The 17691-nt window shown below is 41.7% G+C and overlaps 1 protein-coding gene across 1 annotated transcript in view; it reads right to left on the bottom strand.

The window, feature by feature from the left end:
• Window positions 1-17691, bottom strand: part of EXD1 (exonuclease 3'-5' domain containing 1) — a 230794-nt gene that overhangs the window by 75580 nt on the left and 137523 nt on the right. The window contains exon 5 of the mRNA XM_089654319.1: window positions 6182-6286. Coding sequence (XP_089510445.1) covers window positions 6182-6286 — 105 coding nt within the window. The remainder of the gene's footprint in view (window positions 1-6181; window positions 6287-17691) is intronic.

Here is a 17691-nt window from a genome sequence, read left to right as displayed (position 1 = left end):
TTCCATCACACCCTTGACTTCCTTTCGTAAAGGTCCTTCAATTTAAACATAAGTTTGTACTGCTCAACCTCCCCAGTTCTATCCCCTAAAGATGCCTCGTCCTCCAACTCCAATCTCCCCACCATGTCTTCCCAAAATTTGGGATCCATGGGAAAGGAAACCACCTCTAGAGCATACCTACTCTCAGGAACATCCATTAATACACCAGCTTAGTCCTTGACCTGATCATGTATGAGGGAGGTTGCAGTGGCCTGTTAGGATCTCCCCGGGATGTTGCCCTACAGCTTGGCACCTGAGAGGGTCACGGCCTTTTCATATACCACTATTTACATCCTCCCCTGGACTACATGTGGTCATACCTTTAGGATCAGTTGCTGTTGTGATCTTTATGCCTTGGTGTTTGAGGGGGGTTTTGCTACCTTTCCTGCATCCCTCCCTGTATTACACTAATATTTACACCAATCTCATTGTATGATTGGTCTGGTGCTGTGTTTATCCTGGTGCTTATGGCTGGTCAATTCTGAGTATAGGAGTGTTTTTGTTATTATGCCTTTGCACTCTTTCCTGCATGGAACATGTTATAGCTTACAAATGAGTCTTACATATGAGTCATCCATACAATTATCTTTCTACTAATGAGTTTTCCCCTGACGAGTATTTACCTACTTGGGACCTGTGGAGTGTGGAATGATTTTTTGTGTTTGTTTTATACTTTTAATTTTGTCTGTAATGAAGAAGTTATCGTGCGCCACTGATCACCTTCTCCTTTGTTTGAATTATTTTTCTTGAGTATTTACAAATTTGCTATTCCGGTTGAGTCCACAACTAGTTCTTTTTCTGTTAGTTTTCCTTTTTTAAATTGCAAAATGACTTCAGTTGCAGTTGTATTGGCTTTTATTTGCTATTTTTTTCCACCACAAAAGCGGAGTTACCTTTTTAAACACAACCAGCCACAGCGTATTTCACTTTGTTGTAGACTTTGATAGGCAGCAGGAATGGACGCTGCACCTGTCTCCTGAACGCACAAAAATGTCAGAATTGGACGCACATAGGCTAAATGCCCAGTGGACATGTAGCCTAGCGTCACTATACTCAATCTAAAATCTTCTTCCTACCCCTGCTGTCACATTTTGAAAATAACTTGCCTATGTGGAACTCTACCCCCACAGCCACGTCATTCATTCAGAGTTCTGTGAATGAGAGAACTACAATTACTGTCAGCCATTGCGGCTGACAGCTTGTAGTTACCAATGAACCGCAAGGGCACTGATGAGTTCTCTTATAGTTCATTCACAAGCCCTGCAGCTCGTATACAGTCAGCCTGTATTGGAGGTATAGGCTAAAGGCTGCAGGAATTCTCTGCAGGAACCTGACATTGCACCCCTGATCCACTGATCAGGGGTGCAGTGCTCCTAAGGGAAAAATAATAAATGCACATTTTTTTCCTGCAAATGTAAACAAAAGAAAAAAATCCAAAGAACATAAAACAAATTTGAGAGGCCATGGAAGCAATGCTTGGACGGAGTTCATCCAACAATGATATTTTCGTGCACCACTGATCACCTTCTCCTTTGTTTGAATTATTCTTCTTGAGTATTTACAAATTCACTATTCTGGTTGAGTCCACAACTTGTTCTTTTTCTGTTAGTTTCTCATTGGCTTTGTGTCCAGGGACTCCCAGAATACGTATTTTTGTTTGATCGTATATATATTTTTAGGTACCTCGAGGCTTCTTTTTGAAAGTTTTGCAATTTACCTTTCCCTTTCAATCAAACAGGCCAGAGAGGCGGGCAGCACAGGAAATGAAAAGCTAACAGGTCCATGAGAGCCAAAAGGATAAAAGAGGAAACTTAACTAAGCCTAGGAACCTTACAACTGAAGCCAGCATCTGCTGAGGCCTGAACGTCTATATGGTAGACCATAACACTGGTAGCAGTGTTTAATACATCCAGACAATGGACAGAAAACACCTTAAGTGGGATACACACTATGAGAAAATTGTACAAACGATCAACCAATTTTCCATGAAGGTGCATATCAAGTAACCAACAATATTAACTTGTACTAAAATTCTCGAATGACAAAGGCTAATTGTTCTATCTTGTGTACTATTTCTATGTTTGTTTCCATATTCTTCTGGATGGCTCTCTGCTACTGATAATGCGCATGTTTTTCTATTCTATTATTTCTGTATGATTACTATACACATTGAGCAAAAATCAGAGGTTGTGTTCATGTACAATAGAAAATTTCTAGCTTGCACCATCGTTTGTTTCGGTTGAACAGTTGGAATTGTCTGTTGAAAGCACTATACAAATGATCAGATAATCGTCTGATCGTTCCTCATACAGAAATGTTCTTCCCATTTTCTTATAGTGTGTACCCAGCCTTAGGGTTTTGTGAAGCATGACAAAGAGAAGAGAGAACGATGTTCAAGTTAAAGTAAAAGGAAGTAAATACCATGGGGGGGGGGGGGGTGGATGGAGAACTTGATCTCCAAGGCAACTTTGTCTGCATGTAGGATTTGAAAGAAGCATTTAGAATTTAGGGCTGCCCACTCAACAACTCACCTCGTAGAGGAGATGGCAACAAGGATGGTAACTTTGTGAGTAAGAGTAGACAAAGAAATATCCCTGATAGGTTCAAAGGGTGGTTTCTGAAAAAACAGATTAAAATTCTGTGGAGTCGCTGGGAGATGTACAGGGGAAATAATGTGAGCAACACCCTGAATGGAGACCTTCACTAAGGAGTGAGAGGCAAGCAGTCTTTTCAATAGAACAATTATGGCTTGATGGTTCACAAGGCCAATTTTAATTTAAAAAAGGCAGGACTCATCCCACAGAGACTTTTTGGATGAAATTTTATTGCCTTCCACAATGAGAAATATGTTTTCCAAATATGATGACAGACTGCAAAAATTCAATTTCCTAGTCAATAAAAGCACAGAAATAACGGATTCAGGCCCCTATTCATCAAGGCCTGGCTGTTATAGCTAGCGACTAAGAAGCAGAAGATCTGGAGGGCCAATGGAGAGTTTGGCAGGAGCCTGGCAAGGTCCGAGTAACACTCCTGCTGCACCAGTTCGATGTAATGAGAATCGCCAGAATGCCCTCCATCTTGAACCTGAGGCGCAGGCAAAGTACAGGCATAGATCAGGTAGAAGTAATCCCATGGAGTCAACAGCACATTTAGTATGAAGGCAAGAGGATTCCTGGACCTGGAGACAAGCCTGCTCAATTTGCAGTTGAGCCTACAAAGTCCACATCTGGCGCCCCCACCTGTAACAGATGTCTTAAAATCCCTTGTGATTATGAAGCATATCGTTCTGCCCATCGATAATCCAATACACTTCTCTTTGAGCTGCAAAACTTCTGGTTCCTCCCCAATGGTTGGTATAAGCCACTGTCCTGGCATTGATTGACTGATTGGATAACCTGGTAGTCAAGGGGACCAAAGTTGAAGGGATACCCAAATCACTCTGAGCTATAGAATATGACCAGGAGCCCAAATTCCTCTGGGGACCAAGTATATTGCACTGAAAGAGTAACATGAACTCTCCCCCCTCCATCTTGAAAACCTTCTAGATCAGTAGGAAAATAACTGCCCATGTCCAGTGCTGGACTCATCATCCACTAGGTCTGTGGAAGAGACCTGTGGACGGAAGAGGAGGAGGGGTATGCTTTTGAACCTGGTGGAACTGCTCCAAGTCCATGGGTTGGTCAGACGTGTGTATTTACCTGCGGATGAAGACAGTGGAAAAGGAAGAATAGTTATTATTGGTGGAGCTTATCCTGGTTGCGGCTTCTCTAATGCTCACATTATAAATCTAGTTACTGCACTATGAGCACTCTTCTTAAGCTTTCTGAGACATGTTATCATTGAGGAGATGAATGGCATATGAAGTGGATGGGATTTAAAGTCCTGGGAAGAAGAGAGTGAACATCTAACCTGAAACATATGAAATCATTTATGCTCGCTGGCTACTTGTTTTTACATGTTGTGAATGTTTGCACTTAAAGGGGTAGCTGCCCGATTTAGTGTATGTTGGTTTTTGCACCTATATAGGATGGCGCTTTTTCAGTTATAAATAAGTCTAGAAACTGAGCCTGCCTGTCTTATATTGCAGGAATGTGGCATTTCAGTAGTCTGGGTTGATACTGGGCATGTAGCACTGCCTCAAAGGAAGCCACCATTATGAGGCCACCAGAACTTTCATACAAAAGTATAGTGTTGACTGCCTTCTGGACTGTAAATCTAGAGCATGGGAGCAGAGAGGCTGGAGTTTGTGCCGTGGAAGGAAACCTAGGACAGAGCCATATCCAGGATTAGAACCAGAGATTCCAACCAATTAGATTGTTCCAGACTACTAGGAATTTAGGATCCACCCAAACCTCTGTAGGTTCTGGCCAGTCCGAAGGATGCTTGGCTGATAACGTCTGCTCTGGCTGTTCTCTCAACAGAAGGTCATCCAAATATCCCACTATGGGGATAACCTGAGAGTGCAAGAGAGCAAAAGCAGGGGCTATCACCTTGGTGAGAACCCAAGGTGCAGTGGACATACCAAAGGGAAGGGTGACAAATTGATAATGCTGCATGCCCACAGCAAAATGCATTTGGTGGGCTTGGAGATGGGAGTAAATAAGTAGACATCCTTTATGCCCACAAAGTCTCCCAGTTGGAGGGAAGCAATGACCAACCAGGCAGACTGCATACGGAACTTTTGTACTCAGTGAAAGGTGTTGCGAGCCATGAGAACAAAGAGAGCAAATGCTCCTTTTGGCTTTGGAAACAGTGAACAGGTTTTAATAAAACCCCTAGAACATTCCCCTAGAGAAAGGAGCTGGGCCAGAGCTGCGTAGTGTTGCACCAATCCTTGCAGGGATACTGGCAGGTTGGAAAACAGGCTCCGAACTTCCAGTTTGTAGCCACTGGATACAATGTTCTGGACCCAGACATCCAGAGTCTTCTTAGACCAGATGGCTGCAAAGACCAACAGACATCCCCACTGTGACAGGGGAGGGAACCCCACCATTGCAAGGAGGGCTTGTTCACAGATTGAACTGAACTTTTTTTTTCCATTTTCTGGGTTAAAAGGGTACTTGGTGACCTTCTTGATAAAGTTGTCTAGGGATTTGCCAAAGAGGAATTCCCTATCAAACGACATATGCATGAGGCGTTTCTAGCGCGGATTCTCTGCAAACCAACATTTGAGCCAAAGAGTCCTCTGCATGTATATCAAAAGAAGATGCATTCTGGATATATTATGTATAATATCCACCAGCCCATCGACACATTGGAGCAGGGCCACAGGCATGAGTTCTGATTATTTGATCGATCCAGGAATCCAAAACATGTCTTTAGGCCAAACACCCAGGGTTTGGCAGGTGGACATGGCAAGTTGCAGGGCCTCCAAGGACTAGCCTTTTATTCACAGGGTCTTTAAATACCAGATGTATTTTACAGGGGTAGTCAAAATCTTGTTAAGACAAAAAAAGGTTGGGTCCACAACAGGGAATGTCCACTCTTTAAGAATTTAGTACTTTGCTTGGCAAAGTATTTGGGAGGAACAAAGATTTTATCCAGATAATGCCAACAACACGGGTTGTTAAAGGAAATGGCCCGGAATAGTCTTAATGGGCTGTGGGTTTTTAGGGATACTGACACAAGTGGCTCTAAAATGGACTGCTTCAATAAGGACTGATATGGTAATCTTAATTTTTTTGTGTCTGCAGACTGTGACTCGTCTTGTACTTCTCAAAAAAAAAGCCACTCCTCCCCATCTCCAACTGATGGTGGATCATGTTTGGACATTATAAAACACTATATACTTAGCACTTTTTATGTGTTTATTATTGATTGTTTGTTCTCTGTATTTGTACTTTTGAGTTTTTTCTTTCTTTGTATATAAGATTATTTAGATTACTTTAAGGATATAGATCTAGGAAAATAGCATAGGCTGTTTTATTTTTTACTTGTTTTCACCCCTGTGCTAGATCAAAACCTGCCAGACTAATTTTTTCATTAGGCATTTCACACAAACAATTGTGTTTTTTTTAATTCAATATAATGCTGGTCATAAACTATAAGGCCTTGGTCCTGCAGAATTGTCTGCCATGTCACTAGCCCACAAGTGGTGAATGGACACCCCTTTATTACATTTATTTATGAAAACTGAACATACCTTTAGGATGCCTTTGTCTTCAAGCACCACTTGAAGACCGTTTTTGAAAACACCTGGTCCCATGGTGAGAATATCAAAAATGTAAACATGCTTTCTAGTGGCCACCTGAAATAGAGGCAAACACATTTTCAAACAAAATGTAGTTGTAATTGGTGAGAAAACTGTCCAGCCTATGGTCAATGTAACGGGAAAAAAAGGACCACAGCAAAACATTTCAAGTTAGAAAACATGTTGGCAAGTCTGTGATTAACCACTGCTTACCAGGTCCTTGTCTGCAGTTTGAACAGTGATAATTGCAGGACAGTCTCAAATATCTGTACTTTATGTTTGGAATCCATATTTTAGACTGTCTTGTGATTATCACTGTACAAGCTTTTGTGATAAGGACCTAGTGAACAGTGGGAAAGCAAAGAGCTTGCAATTGTGTTTCCCAGCTGGAGCACTTATGCTTTGTCTGCAAGACTATATTGCACTTGTGTAGGAAAAGTCAATTATTTTCCACCAGTGAGAGTCAGAACTGCTATTGATATTCTATAGTGACTTCTGAGGATCAATGAACTGGATTTTAGATAATTTCTGCTTTGTAGGTATCTGATGGATTTATATCTTGTATCAATATATAACCACTTCAGTACTGGACACTTTCACAGCCTTCCTGCCCAGGCTAATCTTCAGCTCTCAGCCCTGTCACACGTTGAATGAAAATTACTCAGTCATGCAGCACTGAAAATTACTCAGTCATGCAGCACTGTAACCAAATGAATTTTTTTATTTATTTTGAGACAGATAGGTAACGCTCTCTTTTGATGGCATTTAACCGTTTCAATACCGTGCAATTTTACACCTTCCTGCCCAGGCCATTTTTCAGGTTTCAGCACTCTCACACTTTGAATGACAATTGCGCGGTCATACAACATTGTACCCAAACTAAAATTTTATCATTTTCTTCACACAACTAGAGCTTTCTTTTGGTGGTATTTAATCACCGCTGGGGTTTTTATTTTTTGCTAAATTAACAAAAAAAGACCAAAAATTTTGAAAAAAAAACACATTTTTCTTTGTTTCTGTTATAAAAGTTTACACATAAATAATTGTTCTTCGTAAATTTAGGCCGAGATGTATTCTGCTACATGTCTTTGGTGAAAATAACCCAAATTAGGATGTATTTTTTAGTTTGTAGGAAAGTTATAGAGTTCACAAACTATGGTATAGATCTGAATATTGATCAATCCTGAAGTACTGACAGCCAATCTAATATCTTGAGGTCCAAGAATGTCAGAACAGTACAGATATCCCCCAAATGACCCCTTTTTGCAGAGTAGACAGTCCGACGTACTTCATAAGAGGCATGGCGAGTTTTTTGAAGTTGTATTTTTTTGTCATAATTTTTCGGAAAATGAAAAAATGAAAAACAATTTTTTTCACTATTTGTTTTTTTTTACATACTGTCACCAGTGCAGTACAGCGTCATCATATAACTGGCATGGCGGTGAACAGCGACACTGACTGGTGACAGTATGAAAAAAAAAATTTTTTTTTTCTTAATTTTTTTTTTTTATTATTATATATTTAATTTTTTATTACATTTTTTTAAGATTTTTTTTTCATATTTTACTATGACCAAAATAGTACAATGTTACCATAGTAACACTGTACTACTTTGGGGAAGTGATCAGTATTTTTTTTTTTTTACACAATTTGCTTATAGCAAAGAATTACTTTGCTATAAGCAAGCATTTACCTGAATGAAATCGATTCATTCAGCTTTTTTTTTTTTTTTTTTGTGCTTAGCTGTGATTTGGTCACAGCTAATCACATGACATGTGCATGTGATTAGCTGTGACCATTCACAGCTAGGCTCTAGTATACAATGGATGGCATCATGAATGAAGCCATCCATTGTATACAACTGTCATGTGACCTGCTGTGATTGGTCACAGCAGGTCACATGGTACAGGCAACGGGAGCCGGTACTCGGATCTGTCATCGGCCGTGTCCGAGGTGCACGGGCGGTGACAGATCGCACTGCTGCGCTGCTCTGCAACCGCGCCAACCGCGCATGTGCGGGAGCACGCCAAATGGCGTGCACCCGGAATACAGGAGCACATTTCAAGCCGCCAAACGGCCATTGGCCGGGCGGCTAATGGTTAATCAACACTGGGAGTTTTATGTTTTTCTATATAAATGAAAAAATTCTGAAAATTCTGAAAAAACACACATTTTTCCTAGTTTCTGTCATAAAATTTAGCAAATAGCAATTTAGCAAATAGTTCCTCTTTCTTCATAAATTTAGTTCAAAATTTAATCTGTTACATTTCTTTGGTAAAAAAAAAAACCCAGATCAGTGTATATTATTTAGTCTGTCTCATTTCTTGAGGCCCTAAATTGCCAGGACAGTACATATACCCCCTTTTGGAAAGTAGACTCCTTAACCACTTACCTACTGGGCACTTTTACCCCCTTCGTGCCCAGGCCAATTTTCAGCTTTTAGCACTCTCACACTTGACAACTGCGCGGTCAGGCAACACTGCACCCATATGAAACTTTTATAATTTTTTCACAAAAATTTCACAAGTTTTATTTTAGTGGTATTTAATCGCCACTGGGTGTTTTATTTTTTGCACTATAAAACAAAAAATGTTTTTCTTTGTTTCTATTATAAAATTTTGCAAACAGGTAATTTTTCTCCTTCGCTGATGTGGGTTGATGAGGCAGCACTGATGGGCACGGATGAGGTGGCACGGATAGGCTGCACTGATGAGGCAGAACTGGTGGGCATTGCTGATGAGGCACTGATGATGCTGCACCGATATGCAGCAATGATGGGCACTGATAGGCGGCACTGACTGACAGAACTGATCATCAGTGCTGATCTGCTCTGTGACAGTTGCCGTTTATCGTGAGGAAAGTGCAGCCGATAACCTGCAACTGTATTTACTCAGTGATCCGCTGTGTCAGTGGACACAGCTGATCACGTGGTAAAAGGCCGCAGTGATTACCCTTCTACCTCATCATGTGGTTAGCTGTGTCCGTAGGAGAGAAAGTCGGGTGTGTGCTGCTGGGGGACCGCAGGAGGGTGTGTTCTGGGAGGATGTCATATGATGCCCTCCCAGAACTGGACAACCGCACTGTAGCCATCATTCGGCTATAGCGCAATTGGCAAGTGGTTAAGGTATTTATTAAGCAGAATGGTGAACTTTTGGAGGTTGTAATTTTTTCCTCCCAGTTCTTTGGAAAATGAAGAAATGGAATAAAATGTGTATTTTTCCCTCACAAAATTGTCATTTTAACAAGTTCTCACTTACGGCATAGGCATACTTGCAATTACACCCCAAAATCCATTCTGCTACCCCTCTCGAATAAGAGAATACCACATTTGTGAGACTTTTTCACAGTCAAGCATAGAGGGCCCCAAAATCCAACAAGTACCTTTGGGCTTTCCATGAGAATAAATTAGACATAGATTACACATCTAATTCATTCAGTGGAAATACCCACATAATGACTCCATTTTGGAAAGCAAACACCCCAAGGTGTTTTCTGAGGCATAATGAGTCTTTTGAATATGTCATTTTTTTGCCACAAGTTTTTGAAAAACGTGGAAAGAAAATGAAAATGTATGTTTTCTTTTGTTTTTGCCTTTTCTTTTTTTTTTTTTTCTAAGGCTACGTTCACACTAGCCTTGTTAGCAAGTGGCAGACAGGCATTTGGGAAGCGTTTTTACCGTTTCCCAAACGCCTGGGAAAATTCTGCACATTGCAGCACATGGTGCTGTTCAAACGGGAGCGTTAGCGTTGTGTCGTGTCAAAACGGACGCCTCTGGTCCAGTCAGGAGGAGTTGAAGCCTCCTATTCAAGTCTATGGTGTCGCTCCGCAAACGCCCGACCGGCGTTTACGACGCAGTTGCGGAGCGTTATCACCATTCAAACTTCATTATAGGCGTTTGTGGGGCATTTTTAACGCTTGACAAACACCTAGCAACCTCCGCTAAACTGCGCATGCGGCGTTTGTGGTGCATTAAAAATGTTCCGTAAACGCCGGACCAACGCTTGCCAAACGCTATAGGGGCGTTTGGCAAGAGTTGGAAAAACAATCAAGTGTGAACGAGCCCTAACACAAAGTGCTTGATCAAGACATTGATGAGGCTGCACTGGTGTGGCTAATCAGGACACTGATGTGACTAATCAGGACACTGATGAGGCTGCATTGACGTGGCTGATTACAACACTGATGGGGCTGCACTGATGTGGCTGATCAGGACACTGGTCTGGCTGATCAGGACACCGATAATGCTGCTTTGCCATGGCTGATAAGGGTGGCAGATCAGGGCTCTGATGTTGCTACACTGGCGTGGCAGACCAGGGCTCTAATGTGGCTGCAATGGCATGGCAAATCAGGGCTCTGATGTGGCTGCATTGGCATGGCAAATCAGGGCTCTGATGTGGCTGCATTGGCATGGCAAATCAGGGCTCTGATGTGGCTGCATTGGCATGGCAAATCAGGGCTCTGATGTAGCTGCATTGGCATGGCAAATCAGGGCTCTGATGTGGCTGCAGTGATGTGTGCGACACTGTAAGAATCTTTGTATGTAAACAGATTCACAGATACAGCACAGGTCGGCTCTCCTTCCCTCACACAAGGAAGTGGGTCTCTGTCCCCCTTCTTTCCCCCACTTCTGCTTTTACAGGATTCTACCGTCTGATCCTGGTAAGGCTGTGAACAGCAGTATGCGCTTCCTGGGACACAGTGAGAGGAACTGATGTTTGTCCACCCACTGTGTTGCGTAAGAAACCAGGAATGACAAGGATTTAGCCTTTTCTGGTTTCAGTCTCATGTAAACAAGCCATTATTGGCTTGTGACAGCACCTGAGCAAACCAATCTTGGTTCGATCAGATGCTCTGGAGGCCAGAGGAGAGATCTGGGGTATAATAAACCTCAGATCTCTCTAGAAAGAGGACCTGTCACAGCCCAAGCAATCACAAGGAATGTTGTTCATCGTTTGTGATCGCAATAAAAAACAAATGAAGGCACAATGTAAAAAAAAAAATTCAATAAAATGTAAATAAGTTTAAAGCACCCCATTCCCCATGCTCATGTACACGTGGGTCCCACACACATATGTAAATGGTGATCACACCACGCGTGAGGTATCTCTACAAACGTAAGAGCGAGAGCAAAAGGTTTAGCACGAGACCTCCTATGCAAGTCTAAACTGGTAACCTGTAAAGGCTTTTAAAATGTTGCCTATACATTTGAACTGAAGTGATGTAACCTAGCGAGACTAGGCGGCTTAAAAAGTAACTCCGATTTCAGGGGAAAAATTAGCAAAAAAAAAAACTAAACTAAACAAAAATATAACGAATGCAATTGCAACTCAAGTCATATTGTAATTGAATGCTTATAAAAATTACCTTTCCTTATCAACCTGCAGCACTGTAATTTTCTGTAAAATGCATGTAATATGCAGCCCCTGCAATATTCCTCATTAGAATCCTGCAGGTGCACCAGTTGAGTGATAATTATAAAATCACTCTCAAACAGATTCAATCTGCACATGGATACAAACAGCTATTTCTTCAGAATAATAAAAGGTAAGAATCTGCAACAAAGTTTGCAATGTCCATAGATCACACCGAGGGGAATGTTTTTTTTCTCCATATAAATGAAGTTACTCTTTAAGCTGGCCATAGATGGGTCAGTTTTTTTTTCTTTATTCAACCAGTGGATAAAATGAAAAAAAAAAAAAACTGACTACTACACACATTTGAGGTGGATAGGGGAAATACTCCCATTGAGCTATTGTCTTCTGACAGCAGGAAGACTGATCAGCATTACAAGCTATAGCTAGCTATACCCGGCAGCGCTGATTGAGCAGCCTTTATCCGACAGGCTGGTTCTACAGAAGTTGATTGGTAAATAGCTGTAAAGACCAGACTCTTTACCCATGGGGGGCATTTAAAACTTAGTACCAGCATAGCTTGCTAATTTTTTGAAGACCAAATGTGCATTAACTGCTTTGACAGGGAAATAAAAAATATATACAGTATATATGAGCCCTATATTATGAGCATGCTACATTATTTATTGTATAAAGATTAAAAAAATATTTGCAACTTGAAAAATACTTTCAGTCATATCACTTAGATTTTCAAGACAGCCCCCCAGTGCAGATAGGTCACTTATGGAGAAATCTAAAACAGAACTCAACTTGCTCCGCACTGAATCAGCAGAGAAGGTGTTATGCCGTTCTTGGCACACTTTCTATGTTAAAGCTAATAAATCAGACGTACTTATCTCAGCTCAATGCTTCTGAGGGAGTATTTTTACCGGCCCAAACCGACAAAATATTAGTGGGAATAACCTTGCCCTTAATATCTACTTTGCGGAGAGAGCGGCTAGATAGACCCATTACAAAGTAATAAAGAAGTCCTTCGATCTATTAAGGACATGCCTACCAACACACTCGCAGGCCATGACGGCCTTCCAACCGGCTATTATAAGAAGATTACAGAATATCTGGCACCAGTGCTAACAAACTCTTAATTCCTTACTTAACAGATGCTCATTTTACCCAGAGACTTTGACCATTTCAATCTCTATGATCCCTAAACCACAACTGTCTCCCTATGGTCTATCACCCCCATTTCCTTGCTCAATCATGATATTAAATTACTCGCGAAGATACTCAAGACTAGACTTGATCAACTGATAGGTATGTTAATATATAAAGTTCAGATAAGATCAGGTAGGCCCCACAGGCAAGCCCATATTCGTAGAGCCATGTTACTGCTTCATCCAATCCATACTCGTTGCATTCTGGCATACCTTTTGTTTCTTGGCCCTACCTGCAATATATCTGGCATTTTTTGCTGGCTGATAGCTAAAAAGAGTGGAGAGTGAAAAAGTTTTACTTTTGACTGCTGGTGATTGCTGGTGCTTGTAGTTGTTTTATTTTCTACCTTGGGTCTTGCTAAAAGCTTTTACTTTTTAAAATCACCTTTTCTGTCACTTTTTAAATAGCATTTTATTTTCTTACTTTCCTTCCTTTAGTCTGCTAATTTAAGGGAGGGGTTAATTTATCACAGGTGATACAGGTACTTGCTTATTCTTGAGCTTGTCTGTATTTTGCTTGCTGGACCTTAGACTAATGCAGGCCATAGATGGGGAGAAAAACTGCAGATTTTTCTTTTAAAAAACGAAAAATCGGTTGTTCAAGTGGCCGACGTTACCATCAATGGTAAAAAAAAATCGGCCGATTTTCTACCCGTCTAGAGCCGGCAAAAAGTGTCCCTGCAGAGAGCTCTGCTATTTCTTTGACAGTTCTCTGACAGTTCCTTGACATTTACAGCGGTTGAAACATTGTATCTATTTGTTTCCGAATAAAAACATCTGTATCCTAAATGGAAACAAATAGATACATTGTTGCAACTTCTATAAATGTCAAGGAACTGTCAGAGAACTGTCAAAGAAATAGCGGAGCTCTCTGCAGGGACACTTTTTGCTGGACTGGAATTCTTCTTATTTTCATCCTACTTCTTCATCATCCTCATCCTCTTCTTCTTCATCATCCTCATCCTCTTCTTCTTCATCATCCTCATCCTCTTCTTCTTCTTCCCCTTCTTCATCATCCTCTTCTTCTTCCCCTTCTTCTTCTTCCCCTTCTTCTTCATCCTCTTCTTCTTCCCCTTCTTCTTCATCCTCTTCTTCTTCTTCTTCTTCTTCTTCTTCATCCTCTTCTTCTTCTTCTTCTTCATCCTCTTCTTCTTCATCCTCTTCTTCTTCTTCATCCTCTTCCTCATCCTCTTCTTCTTCTTCCTCATCCTCTTCTTCTTCTTCCTCATCCTCTTCTTCTTCTTCCTCATCCTCTTCCTCTTCTTCCTCATCCTCTTCCTCTTCTTCCTCATCCTCTTCTTCCTCATCCTCATCCTCTTCTTCTTCTTCCTCATCCTCTTCTTCTTCTTCTTCCTCATCCTCTTCTTCTTCCTCATCCTCTTCTTCTTCCTCATCCTCTTCTTCTTCTTCCTCATCCTCTTCTTCTTCATCCTCTTCTTCATCGTCTTCCTCTTCTTCATCGTCTTCCTCTTCTTCTTCTTCCTCATCCTCTTCTTCTTCATCCTCTTCTTCATCGTCTTCCTCTTCTTCATCGTCTTCCTCTTCTTCTTTTTGTCTTCCTCTTGCAGGTCACTGCTCATGCGCAGATTTTTTATCGGTAAAAAAATCGGCCGATTTGCCCACTAATTGCCGCGAAAATCGGCCGATCGGCAAAATCGGCCGATTTTTTTCCAACTTTACCGAAAAAAAAAACCGGCCAAAATACCGAAAAACGGCCGACCAAATCGCCCACTAACGATCCGAAAATCGGCCGATTTTATTTTCGGCCGAAAAATCGGCCGATTTCGACCCATCTATGGCCTGCATAATGCAGGCCATAGATGGGGAGAAAAACGGCAGATTTTTCTTTTAAAAAACGAAAATTCGGTCGTTCAAGCGGCCGACGTTACCATCAATGGTAAAAAAAAATCGGCCGATTTTCATCCCTTCTACAGCTGGCAAAAAGTGTCCCAGCAGAGAGCTCCGCTATTTCTGACAGTTCTCTGACAGTTCCTTCACATTTACAGCGGTTGAAACATTGTATCTATTTGTTTCCATTTAGGATACAGATGTTTTTATTCGGAAACAAATAGATACAATGTTTCAACCGCTGTAAATGTCAAAGAACTGTCAGAGAACTGTCAGAAATAGCGGAGCTCTCTGCAGAGATACTTTTTGCTGGACTGGAATTCTTCTTATTTTCATCCTACTACTTCTTCATCCTCATCCTCTTCTTCTTCTTCATCCTCTTCTTCTTCTTCATCCTCATCCTCTTCTTCATCTTCTTCTTCATCCTCATCCTCTTCTTCCTCATCCTCTTCTTCATCATCATCCTCATCCTCTTCTTCTTCCTCATCCTCTTCTTCATCCTCATCTTCTTCTTCCTCATCCTCTTCTTCCTCATCCTCTTCTTCATCATCATCCTCATCCTCTTCTTCTTCCTCATCCTCTTCTTCATCCTCATCCTCTTCTTCCTCATCCTCATCTTCTTCATCCTCTTTTTCATCCTCTTCTTCATCCTCTTCCTCTTCTTCTTTTTCTTCTTTTTGTCTTCCTCTTGCAGGTCACTGCTCATGCGCAGATTTTTTATCGGTAAAAAAAACGGCCGATTGGCCCATTAATGCCGCGAAAATCGGCCGATCGGCCGATTTTTTTCCAACTTTACCAAAAAAAAAAACGGCCAAAATCCCGAAAAACGGCCGACCAAATCGCCCACTAACGATCTGAAAATCGGCCGATTTTATTTTCGGCCGACAAATCGGCCGATTTTCGACCCATCTATGGCCTGCATAAGTGGACATTTGATAAGAGGAGTGGAAAGCAGGAGATTATAAACAGGAGTCTACTAACCTGTGACAACTGATATTTCCTATTAATATTGTAACTGAGATAATGTGTGCTAGCAGGGTGGAAGATTTTGTGCAGTGCACAGTGTGCCACATGTATCCTCTTCTTCTTCTTCATCCTCTTCTTCATCCTCATCCTCTTCTTCTTCTTCCTCATCCTCTTCTTCTTCATCTTCTTCATCCTCATCCTCTTCTTCTTCATCTTCTTCTTCATCCTCATCCTCTTCTTCATCTTCTTCATCCTCATCCTCTTCTTCATCTTCTTCATCCTCATCCTCTTCTTCATCTTCCTCATCCTCTTCTTCATCCTCATCCTCATCTTCTTCTTCCTCATCCTCATCCTCTTCTTCATCATCATCCTCATCCTCTTCTTCTTCCTCATCCTCTTCTTCATCCTCATCCTCTTCTTCCTCTTCCTCATCCTCATCTTCTTCATCCTCTTTTTCATCCTCTTCTTCATCCTCTTCCTCTTCTTCATCCTCTTCCTCTTCTTCATCCTCTTCCTCTTCTTCTTTTTCTTCTTTTTGTCTTCCTCTTGCAGGTCACTGCTCATGCGCAGATTTTTTATCGGTAAAAAAATCGGCCGATTGGCCCATTAATGCCGCGAAAATCGGCCGATCGGCCGATTTTTTTCCAACTTTACCAAAAAAAAAAAACGGCCAAAATCCCGAAAAACGGCCGACCAAATCGCCCACTAACGATCCGAAAATCGGCCGATTTTATTTTCGGCCGACAAATCGGCCGATTTTCGACCCATCTATGGCCTGCATAAGTGGACATTTGATAAGAGGAGTGGAAAGCAGGAGATTATAAACAGGAGTCTACTAACCTGTGACAACTGATATTTCCTATTAATATTGTAACTGAGATAATGTGTGCTAGCAGGGTGGAAGATTTTGTGCAGTGCACAGTGTGCCACATGTATGCAACAATGAAGCAGCAGCTCCAGGATGGATACTGCTGCGACAGATGTGAGCTGGTTGCTCTTCTGAAAACTCGTGTTAGAGCTATGGAGCAACAATGGGCAGAACTGACAACCTTGAAAGGGGTACCCCTTCTGCTCTCTGAGCAGGTAGCTAATAGGATTGATGTGCAGGGTGGAGCAGCTAATCAGGATTATCAGGTAGGAAGATGGGTTACTGTAATGAGAGGGAGTGGTAGTGGCTCACAGAAAAGGAAGGCTGGCCCTAGGTTTGTGCACCCAAACAGATTTGCCAAGTTGGGTGAAGATGTGGAGGTGGAAAGCGCAGGGGTAGCAGCCCTGGATGTCACTGCTATCCCTAAAAGCCAGGAGGGCAGACCATCTGGGAGGGGTGGCGAGGGTAATGCAGGAAGGCCTAGACAACTGGTGGTAGTAGGGGATTCTATAATCAGAAGGACTGATAAAATAATTTACCAGGATCGCCTCAACCGAATGGTTTGCTGTCTCGTTGGTGCTAGGGTTCAGCATATGGTGGACCGGGTTGATAAATTACTGGGAGGAGATCGGCATGACCAAGCTGACTTGGTCCATGTTGGAACCAATAACAGAATTCATGGAAGGTGGAGGCTCCTTAAGAATCAATTTAAATAACTAGGCTACAAGTTGAAGGGAAGGACCTCTAAGGTGAAATTCTCTGAAATATTACCTGTGCCATGCGCAACTCAGGAAAGACAGGGAGATTAGAGAACTCAATGCATGGCTAAAGACCTGGTGTAAGAGGGAAGGATTTGGGTTTCTAAAGCACCGGGCTGACTTTTCTTTGGGGTGCAACCTATATATGCTAGAGATGGTTTGCATCTAAATGGAAGGGGGTCTGCTGTGCTGGGGGAGAGGTTTATGGAAAGGCTGGAGGAGTTTTTAAACTAGGATCGAGGGGTGAGGGAGAATTAGATATTAGATAGGATTATAACGGGGTAGACAAATCAGACTGGGGTCAGTACTTATTGGTGAGTGGAATGGAGAAAGAAGGGGGGAGGGCTATGGCAGATGAACATTCCCATGTTACAAACAACCAGTGGAATTGGTAACATTTGTATGAAAATAAATATGCAAAATACATGTGCACAAGGTGTCAATGAATTAAAGTGTT

Source organism: Staurois parvus, unplaced genomic scaffold (assembly GCF_062004578.1).
Source record: "Staurois parvus isolate SC_StPar_1 unplaced genomic scaffold, SC_StPar_1.0 ptg000751l, whole genome shotgun sequence".
NCBI lineage: Eukaryota > Metazoa > Chordata > Amphibia > Anura > Ranidae > Staurois > Staurois parvus.
Note: the sequence above shows the minus strand (reverse complement) of the source record. Positions and strands in the feature narration are given on the sequence as shown.